Source organism: Camelina sativa, chromosome 5 (assembly GCF_000633955.1).
Source record: "Camelina sativa cultivar DH55 chromosome 5, Cs, whole genome shotgun sequence".
Lineage (NCBI taxonomy): Eukaryota > Viridiplantae > Streptophyta > Magnoliopsida > Brassicales > Brassicaceae > Camelina > Camelina sativa.
In genome coordinates this window covers 22254461-22265579 of record NC_025689.1, presented here as the reverse complement: position 1 = coordinate 22265579, position 11119 = coordinate 22254461, and the positions used below count along the sequence as shown (strand labels likewise).

The 11119-nt window shown below is 31.2% G+C and overlaps 1 protein-coding gene across 2 annotated transcripts; it reads left to right on the top strand.

Annotated features, from left to right (window-relative positions):
• On the top strand, positions 7474-10498 carry LOC104787394 (calreticulin-1-like). 2 transcript variants are annotated; one of them, XM_010512972.2, is made up of 12 exons: positions 7475-7631; positions 8131-8238; positions 8314-8506; positions 8591-8954; positions 9038-9124; positions 9216-9273; positions 9546-9613; positions 9699-9794; positions 9875-9922; positions 10012-10041; positions 10129-10230; positions 10323-10498. In XM_010512972.2, the coding sequence occupies exons 1-12, from the start codon at positions 7538-7540 to the stop codon at positions 10332-10334; spliced, it is 1260 nt and encodes a 419-aa protein (XP_010511274.1). In that variant the 5' UTR covers positions 7475-7537; the 3' UTR covers positions 10335-10498. The 2 variants fall into 2 exon arrangements, with proteins under 2 accessions (XP_010511275.1, XP_010511274.1); XM_010512973.2 differs by lacking the exon at positions 10012-10041 and having other exon boundaries at positions 7474-7631; positions 10139-10230.

Genomic DNA, 11119 nt, shown 5'->3' with positions numbered 1-11119 from the left:
ACCTTGTTTAAAATCAAACCTTAGGATTGAAGCTATAGCCCTTAATCATAGTTCATTGTTGCTAGATCAATCTTTGGAAAAAATGAAAAATCTTTGCTTAGAACCTTGTGTCTTTTGAATGCTTCCTCCATTTGCTTGAACATTGGAACATCTCTATATTATTGGACTTAATTTGAACTTAAATTGTCTTACTTATGGAATTTTAATACTTGCTCATGGTAACTCTAAACTCGGGTTAGCACTCCATTTTTACCAATCTTTTCGTTTAACCCGATTTGTTTTCCCTACCCATGAACCCAAACCTTTCTTTAAAACCTTGTTGTGAATTGTTGAGTGAGGCCTTTTCATTGTGCTATAAGTTGTGAAACCTTGAGAGTATTGAGAACGACAAAGAACTGGCTCTTGATTTAGCTAAGTTAAAATCATTTAGACTAGCTGATAGAATCGATTTTGAAAGATAGGTGGTTAGCATGTTTATTTGGGTTGGGTTGAGGAATAATAAAAAAAAAGTCCCTAAGGTTAGAATCAATTAGCTCTAAGTAAAAAAAAAAGAAAAAAAAATCTTGCTATGAAAGAAAGAAAAGAAAAAAAAAATAATAAATGTATAAATATTAGGAGTCTAGCAAACAAAGAAAAAGAAAAAAAAAAAAAAGAGAAAGAGCTAGATGTTTAAGGTTTAGACCTTAGGGATTACACACAAAAAAAAAAGTTAAAATCAAGGTTGTGGGTAGTTTAATTCTAGGGGATTTAAATAAAAAAAATAAAATAAAAAAGTGAATGAGAAAATGGTAGATTATCAAGAGTTAAGCTTTGTATGCTTAAATTGTTCTCAATCTTAGATAGTTTTCACAACTGTCTAGCATTCCTTCTTTTGAGAGAAAACCATCCAAAGAATTTGCTTTAAACCACTTTACCAAAAAGCCTTACCCTTGAAACCGATTGAGCTTGATTCACTTTCCCTTTGCAAGAATTCGCCAAACACTTAATTGAATGTGAAAGAGATGTTTTTTACTTTTAGTTAGAGGTTGAACTAGATCGATGCATGGTAATAAGCATAGAAAAATATTTGTAAGTATGTTGATTGATCTTAGCACCATTAAACTATCTTTAATGACTATAGCTTGAATCCTTCGCTTGGCATATAAAGGTTATGAGTCCCCGTTTTTAAATCGCACCCTCCTACTTCCTTGCTAGAGGACTAGCAAGATTTAAGTTTGGGGCTCTGATAACTCTCTAATTTACATGTTTTTAGCTTCCTTTTTGTCTATATTTTGCATTGTTTATACCCTTACCTTAGCATTTTTAGGTCATTAACTGTAGGAATTCACATTTAGGCCATTTAGGGTGTTGCATTCTTGCATTTGCATACTTTAGATGAAAACAGGTGCTTTAGAGCCTAAAATGGGCAGAAACAAGGACAAATCTGAGCATGTACCCGAAGGAGCCATCGAGCTGGAAGAACAGTCCGAACCCCAACACGATCGAAGAGGATCCAAGAGCAGGAAGAACAACCCAAAGATCTATCCGAGGAGTAACCCGACCTTATCCTCGTGCACCCCATCGAGTAGACCCTCGGGCAGGACTGGGAAGCTAGGTCAAAGGGGTTTCCATATATAAACCCCTCCTCTTCTTCCTCGCAAACGAGCACGCCGCAGACACTAGCGATGAAAATCTTCGAATTTTTTATAACATTAAAATCTGGGTTTATGAAACTAGTACTGTATAGCTAGTATCCGATATTTATACCCTGCTATATAAAGCATGATCAACATTTTTTTCAAAAATTATAATATAATAATAAAAATTTCCGTTACTTTTGTTTTACTTTTAATACTGCAATTGTTTGGTAAATATACATACATCTTTTTAAATACTAATTATTTTAGAATATTATAGTATTTAAATGTGTTTGATTTATATTACATTTTATATTGTTCGTTGTATTTGCATCATTATTTTATGAAATATTTAAAAGCATTAATTATTATATTCTAATTGTGAGTAAATAAAATTTATTAATTTATCAACGACAGAAATTTTGTTTTACCAATTCGTCGATGTGGAACATTAAAATATATATTTTTTCTTCATTGATTGAGTAATATATTTTCGCTTTTAAAAATTCAAATGATAACATATGCAGAAAAAAAATCTACATATTTATTTATCATATGTATTATATGATAATTTAAAATAATTTGTAAATGAAATAAAAGAAAGATGATAGGAGAATCATAATTTAGAATCTTAACAACATATATGTATACTAAACAACATAACTTGGGAAAGGCCAAGAAAGTTTTTGAGGCGGACCTTTTTCATGACATCCCAGCTAGAAACAGGAATGCCATACATACTTTTCAAGGTTAAGTCACAACAACCCATTTGTATCCATGCTTCTTGAGACACCTGCAATTAGTCTCTTCCAGTTTTGCTCTTAAGCGACTCCTGAATCACTAGAATGTTTTTTAGTTAAGTCCAGACTTTAGAGTCTTGTTAGACTCTATAAGACCAGCAACTGCCCCCAAAAATATCTTAATCATCATCAAGCAATCTGATCACCTTGTTCAGTTTTTGCTCTTTCGTTTTGATGAGAAACCAGCATGATACTTCTTCGTTGTGGATACCCTTCAGTTGTTCACTGACCCTGCGATGACCTTTTTTGCACTTTACTTTTAAGTCATAACAACCCTGAACTCTCTGTTTGCATTCGATGCTTATTGAGACACTCTGTGCATATATAACCTGCAATCATCAGTCTAATCCAGTTTTGCTCTTGAGCGACTAGTGAATCACTTCAATGTTTGTTTTTGATCATACGTACACATTTTGGAGTCTTGTTAGATTCCAATGAGTCTTTTGTTCTGATTAATGTTTTCTGGACTCTTTTATCTGCTGTTTTCCCATACAAACCGCCCTCTGTATGGATAATGATCCATACTACACTTACATAGCTAAACAGCAGCCATAACCCATGTTGTCATGTTGATCCATTTCTTTGTCATGTGCTACTACGGATACTTAAACAATACATCTCACTATTGAGTTTTGGTATGTTCTTCTGATGATTAGATCAGCCAGTTGTCTTTATAAAAAATAAGTATTTTGTAGGACAATTTCGCTTTTTCTAGTTACGTTATGTTTTGGTCTAAAAGAAAACCTAGTTCTAATTAATGATGTGAATGAGATTGTAAATATAAGGCTGTTTTGACAGTTAATTGACTTATGCTCAAATATTACAATTTATCGAGTTATGTATATTTACTCATTAAAAAAAGGATGATCCAAATTACGATTTGGAATATTGCATGGCTAACCATGAACTTTGTATGATATGAGTTTGTCAATCACAAAAGCAAGGAAGGTATTCTCAATGGTTGTTCACTTTGTAGTATTTTTACTCATGCTAGTCTTTATTTATACTAAAATTTCTGGTATTATATTACTTGTTAACCGATTACATAGTTTAGAATTATAGGTATACCACAACAACACCTATAATTAATCTCTCTCTTTTTTTTTCAATTATTTTTTAAAAATGTATATGTCATATATGTTTTTTATTCTTATTATTCTGGTTTTGTATTTTTACAAAATAATCGTTAACGTGCTTTGTACATATATAATTGTTTTACTCTTGTTCATTTAAAAGAATTACAAGGTTGTTCACTTTTTTGTAATTCTTTTACTCTTGCTAGTCTTTAATTATTCTCTCTATCACTGATTCTTCAATTATTATTTAAAAATATTAGGACTCAGACCCTCCCCCCGCGATGTCGGGGGAGAAGTATTTTAGAAAATTTAAAATTATACTTTATGAAATTATACATTATGAAATTATTTGAATGTAACAGAATATTTTGAATACATAAATTGTTACTAAAAACACAATCATCAAAATAAAATCTTATAACAAAAAATATTATGTAGAAGAAATGCGACTTTGCAAAACATATTGTTTAATGTATTATAAATATAAGATATTTTTATGAAGAATTATAGTAAAAAACTACAATTAAAAAAATCATTATGAAGAAGTGATCCTTACTAAGAATATTGAACTCATGGTTATAATGATTAATGTAATTTTCTATTAAATAACTATAATTAAAAATATATTTAATAATGAGTTAAACAGTATCAATGGAAAATTAAAATTAAAATACACAACTCTTAAGAACAAAATAAAATAAATTTTAAATATTAAAATAGTTTTTAACGAAAAGTTATGATAAATAGACGCAACTGTAAATTTTATATTAAGTTTTATTGAATTTCTATATTACTATAATCATTTCTAAAATTTTAGTTAGATTATAGAATAACATTGAATATTAGATATTAATATTCAAATTATTTACTTTTAACATAAAATGAAAAAATTGTTTCAACGAACAATGATTTTTTAGTTATTAATTGAAGAGACAAATATATAGAAAGTTCAAAAGATATGACTATTTAAATAGACACACCTATTAAAACGAAAAGTTATGATGAAAAAATATGAATAAAATAAAGTGAAAAGACACAACTCTACAATGAACAAATACAATGTTTGAGTTTTTAAAAAAGAACAAACAAAACCAATTTTTTAACAAAAAGTACTTACTCAAAGTACTTTCGGATGCGTCCTTACCAAAAGTCGCAACTGTTATTCTCATTTATTCGGATTGTTATTATTATTTTTAAATATGAAAATATATTTTTAACGGAAAGTGATAAATAGACACAACTATAAATTCAATATTAAGTTGTATAAAATTTCTCTATTGCTATAATCATTTCTAAAATTTTAGTTAGATTATAGAATAAATTCAATTATCTATACTCAACATAAAATGAAAAATTTGTTTCAACGAACTTGTTAGTTAGTGATGAAGAGACAAATATAAAGAGAGTTAAAAAAGCATGACTATTTAAATAGACACACCTATTAAAACGAAAAGTTGCGATGAAATATAAATAAAATATAGTGAAAAGACACAACTCTACAATGAACAGCTACAACTGTTTGAATTAAAAAAAACAAATAAAAACATTTTTTTTTACAGAAATGTACTACGAAAAATCGCAATTGTTGTGTCTGCAATTGCTTATACCTACAAACTCATATAAACTGCTTTTAAATAGAAGGCATCTTTATTATCATATTCAAAAGTCAAATTCAAAAACTTATTATATAATCATCTAACCATTCGAAAAAGACTCTAGGTATAAAATTAACTAAAAGTTGTAAATTACATTCATCATTCCAAAAATCTTTTGTTAAATCAAGAACTGGAGGAATTTCTTAATTTAAAAGAGTGAATGCTAAAGAATAATTTAGAGAGCTGTAAAAACCGTTGAGATTGAAATTTTATATTATTTTGTGTCATGACAAAAAAATATAAAAACAATTCAAACATACAAATATATAGATTTCAAAAGATACAAATATTCGAATAGACACAACTCTACAATGAACAATTGCAACTTTACAAAAAAACTGTTACAATGAACAATCACAACTTTTTGTTAAACACATAATTTAAATTTTCTACATATTTTTTGGAAGATTATCCAAAAGGTACGATCGAAAAAACACAACCTTTGGTGGCATTTATTCGGATTGTTACCATATTGAAAAGTCAAATCTAAAAACTCACTATGTAATCCATCTAACTCTTGGAAAAACACTCTAGGTATTTTCATTAAACTTTTATACTTAAATTTAACTAAAAGATGTAAATTAGAAAACAGTTCAAAAAGACAAATATATATAGATTTCAAAGGATACGAATGTTCCAATCAACACAACTTTACAGTGAACAATTGTAACTTTTCATAAATAACCGTTTCAATGATCCATCACGATTTTTCAGAAAATATCCAAAATGTACGATTGAAAAAACACAATTGTTGGTCGCATTTATTCGGATTGTTATTATTATATATATTATGATATGTCAGATTCTCATTGATTATTAAAATAAGGAGAAGTGGACAAAAATGTTCACTTTACTCCAAATACTAAATCCTATCTATTCAAACTATATCTTAATTGTAAAATAGAGAACCCAAACCTAAAAAAATTCTAAAAATTAATTAAACATAATGTAATTATGTAAAAAGGGTAAAAATGAAAATGTTCAAAAAATGATATTTTTGAAGGTATCCAACAAAAGCATTTCTAACAAATTCTCAAAAATATATATATATTAAAAAAGTAATAAAAAGATTATCGTGCAATGTATCGCAGATTCAAGTATAACTAGGATATATCCCGTGCTTAAAGCACGGGTTAACATTTTCAAAAAAAATTATAATATAATAATAAAAATTATTGTTTTATTTTTTTTTTAAAAAATATTTTGTTTGAGATAATATTTATTTTTAATTGTTATATAAATCTATTAGTCTATTTGAATACTAATTATTTTAGAATATTAAAGTATTTTATTTTTGACGTATTATTACAGTTTTATATTGTTTATTTGTTGTATTTGCATCATATTTTGTGAAATATAAAATAATAATTTTAATATTATAATTGTGAGTAAATAAAAATTATTAATTTATCATCTATATGTAAATTTAGTTTTACCAATCCGCCAATGCGGAAATTAAAACACACATTTTCATACATTGAGTAATATATCTTCATTTTAAAAAATTCAAATCATAACATATGCAGAAAATATGCATTTTATTAATTATAAGTATTATATGAAAGTTCTAAACAATTTGTAAATAAAATAAAATAAATATGATAGGAGAATCATAATTTGAAATCTTAACAAAATCTTCGAATTTATTTATTAAAAATAGGGAAAAATAATTGTATTGTATACTTGGATATAAAATCTTAGTTTTTAAAATTCTGATTGGTTTATATATTTTTTTAAAAAAGTAATTAGTAATTTCGTCCATAATTTATTAGAAAGAGAAAATATTTTTTTAGATTTTTTAATATTTGATATGTGAGTGTTTTTGATTTTTATTTTAATTATATTTATTTAAATTAGTTAATTAAGCTTAATTAATTTTTTCTAATGGCAATTGAATGTAATTTTTTACACATTTTAAGGTTAGTTTCATATTTGTACTTCTCAATTAATATAGTAGGATTACTTTGTAAAAAATATGCTAGAATGCTACATTTCCAGAAAAAAAATTAACACTCCTAGATGTGCTTTTTTAAAAATTTTGTAAAAAGATGTTGGCAAAAAGAAAAATAAAACAAAAAGAGGATTTTGTAGATGAAAGTAGTTAGAATCCGACGGCTAGAAATGGTATCCCACGAGATGCATCAGTCTCTCACGTGTAAACAGTAAACTCGTGCGAGTCCAAATTCGTGGCTTTATCCAGTGATATTAAGCCACGTCATTCTCATGACACGTAAATCGACGTGTTTGTTACTCATTGGTTAGCTTGGATGAAAAAGCGGCGAGAGCTCCCACTTCACTTGCAGGTTGTTCTCTAGGTGTATGTATATGTATATTTCAGTCTCTTGTGTTTACTGGTGAAGGGCTCTTTGATCCGATCCGAGTTTGTAGCAATGGCGAAACTAAACCCTAACCTCATCTCTTTGATTCTTTTTGCTCTCGTGGTGATCGTCTCTGCTGAAGTTATCTTCGAGGAAAAATTCGATGGTAGGCTACATTCATTTCTCCCTTCAGTCTCTTATCTTAGATTTTACATGTGTCGATCCGATTGATTCTGTTTAAGATCGCTAGATTGATTCGATTCGATTCGATTAGATGATGCCATAACTTGTTTGATCCAATCAAATGTAGCACATCGTTTCAATTCGATCGAGCTTTTTTTTCGAAATGTTTGGTTAGGATTGTTATAGATCTATAGATTATGTGGATTTCTGGTTCTACTTAGAATTTTTGAATTCGTAATTATGATCAGTGACCAAGGTTGTGATGATTAAACCTCTCTGTGATCACGGGAATAAGGATTTTAATGATAGAAGGATTGCTTATCTATTCAATTAGCCAATCTGGTTAGTTTTATGCTTAGATTGAATTTTTCTTATATGATCACTCCATGGAATTCATACCATAAGGTAGTACGCATGAGATATCATTTTCTCGTCTGATGTCTCTTTTGCTGTGTTCTTTTGTTTTCTCTTTTATTCTAAAGATGGATGGGAGAAGAGATGGGTAAAATCCGACTGGAAGAAAGATGATAACACTGCTGGGGAGTGGAAACACACAGCTGGCAACTGGTCCGGTGACGCTAACGATAAAGGTATGTTTCACGACCAGTGATGATGATGATTCATTGTTGCTTCATATTCTCATGTCAATGATCACTCTCTTGCAGGTATCCAGACTAGCGAGGACTACAGATTCTACGCTATATCAGCTGAGTTCCCTGAGTTCAGCAACAAGGACAAGACCCTAGTCTTCCAATTCTCTGTCAAGCACGAGCAGAAACTTGACTGTGGTGGTGGCTACATGAAGTTGCTCAGTGATGATGTTGACCAGAAGAAATTTGGAGGAGACACTCCTTACAGGTGCTTTTTAGGTTTTCTTTTACCATCTCTATATCAAACTTCAAACATCATAGGCTTATCTTTTTCTTTTTTTTTTACCTGCAGCATTATGTTTGGCCCTGATATCTGTGGCTACAGCACTAAGAAAGTACATGCTATCCTTACCTACAATGGAGCAAACCATCTGATCAAGAAGGAGGTCCCATGTGAGACTGACCAGCTTACCCATGTCTACACATTCGTCCTCCGCCCAGATGCTACTTACAGTATCTTGATTGACAATGTTGAGAAGCAAACTGGTAGCCTCTACTCTGACTGGGATCTCCTCCCACCAAAGAAGATCAAGGATCCCAGTGCCAAGAAGCCTGAGGACTGGGATGAGACTGAGTACATTCCTGATCCGGAAGACAAAAAGCCAGCTGGATATGATGATATCCCAAAGGAGATCCCAGACACTGATGCTAAGAAGGTTTGAACCTTTTCTGGCATTGATGCATATTAAATCTAAATCATCGCTTGCTGGGTTTTTATTTGCATCCTTTGTTTTTTTAGCCTGAGGACTGGGATGAGGAAGAAGATGGTGAGTGGACTGCTCCAACCATTCCCAACCCAGAGTACAACGGTGAATGGGAGGCCAAGGTTTGTTGATTTTTTGCTGTATAATAAGAGTATTTAAGATAGTCAAACTGTGTGGCTTTTCTCTAATAGTTGTTGTCATATTGCCCTGTAGAAAATCAAGAACCCAAATTACAAGGGCAAGTGGAAGGCTCCAATGATTGATAACCCTGGTAATATTCTCTCTGTGATTCATAATGTCCACAGTATTCATGTAATAAAATGCTCCATGTCTCTAAAATATTAATTTTTATAACAAAATACAATCTCACACCAGCTTGACGCGACTAGGAATCCATCATACTGTATATTCAACTGAAATACTTCTTTAGAATCTGTTAGTTATGGATCATAGATGTAACAAAAGTATTCAGTGTAAGATTTTTGTTTTCCATGAAGTTATATGGGATCAGTAGTAAGTCTAAGTGTATCATTTTTTACGCAGAGTTCAAGGATGACCCAGAACTCTATGTCTTCCCCAAATTGAAGTATGTTGGAGTGGAGTTGTGGCAGGTAATAATAATATCTTGTCCCAGAAACGTTTTTCTTCTTTTCTGATGGTGTATGTTTGGTACTAAACACTTGATATTTTTGGTAGGTGAAATCTGGATCCTTGTTTGACAATGTGTTGGTAAGCGATGACCCAGAGTACGCTAAGAAGTTGGCCGAGGAAACATGGGGAAAGCACAAGGATGTATGTTAATCAATCCTTGTTCTTCGTTTGGTTTACTGTGGTTAATGAATAATAACTAATAATCTAGTCTGGTATTACAGGCGGAGAAAGCAGCATTCGACGAAGCTGAGAAGAAGAAAGAGGAAGAGGTAAATAACAATCCTCCATCCAAAAAAACATTATCTTATTCAAATAAGTTTAGTAATCAAGTTTTCTTGTATTTTTTTGGTATTACCAGGAATCAAAGGACGCTCCTGCTGAATCTGACGTAAGATCTCTTGGGCGTCACATTAATATGCATAGTAAACCTCTCTGTTTCTGTCATGGTTTGACATAACTTCACTCTTTGCTACAGGCTGAGGGAGAAGCAGAAGATGATGACAATGAAGCAGATGACTCAGACAACGAATCAAAGTCTGAGGAAAGCAAGGAATCCGAGGAAACCGATGCTGCCCATGTATGTTTCTAGACATCTTTTTCAGCTTTGAAACCGAGAATTATACTGAATTGGCCTGTGTGACTAACTTCGTGATAATGATTTTACTACAGGACGAGCTTTAAGCAAAGATGGTGGAGAATATTAAAAAAGTTTTCGTAGTCTTTCTTGTTTTTACCTTTTCTTCCAAAGGAACTCCTTAGCTCTAGTTTGGTTGGGCTGTATAACTTTTTAGCTTCAAACATCAAAGCTTATGGTGAAATGGTTGTGGCAGCTTCTTCTCTCCCCTTCCCTTTACTCTCATGATCATCTCTCTCATATTCTCTTTACATGGATTCACAATAGAGAATGAAATAAGTAAGGCTGTCTAATAGCATTTCATTACATTAGTCATTTTATTCTGTTCAACCTACAATTACAAAAAACAAAATAGGATTCACAATAGAGAATGAAATAAGTAAGGCTGTCTAATAGTGTTGATGTCCCTTTCGGTCACAATTAGTATGTTTAGTTCGGTCAAAGAGGGTCGAAGTTCTCTTCTATTATATTGATGTCGAAACACAAAAGACGGGCTACAACGCGATTTAAACGGGTTACAAAAGTAGACGAGGATAGTAGACGAGCTGATCTCTCGTCGATTCTTCGAGCTATGAGCTTAGAACCGTTGACTTTTGCTTGGATGAGCTAAGCTCTTGTACTTGCTGTACGACTTCTCCTGCTTTTCCTCGATCCCCTTTTCTAAAGGCCGTACGCCCGTATTTATAGGGAATCGTGTCGGTTCGTCTAGGAAAAATACCATAATACCTTTCTCTCTCGAAAGGGATATTTATGGGTTTTTTCCTGGGTCGGGCCCTTTTGTTGGGGTTGGATCTACCCCTAACAAATAGCATTTCATTACATTAGTCATTTT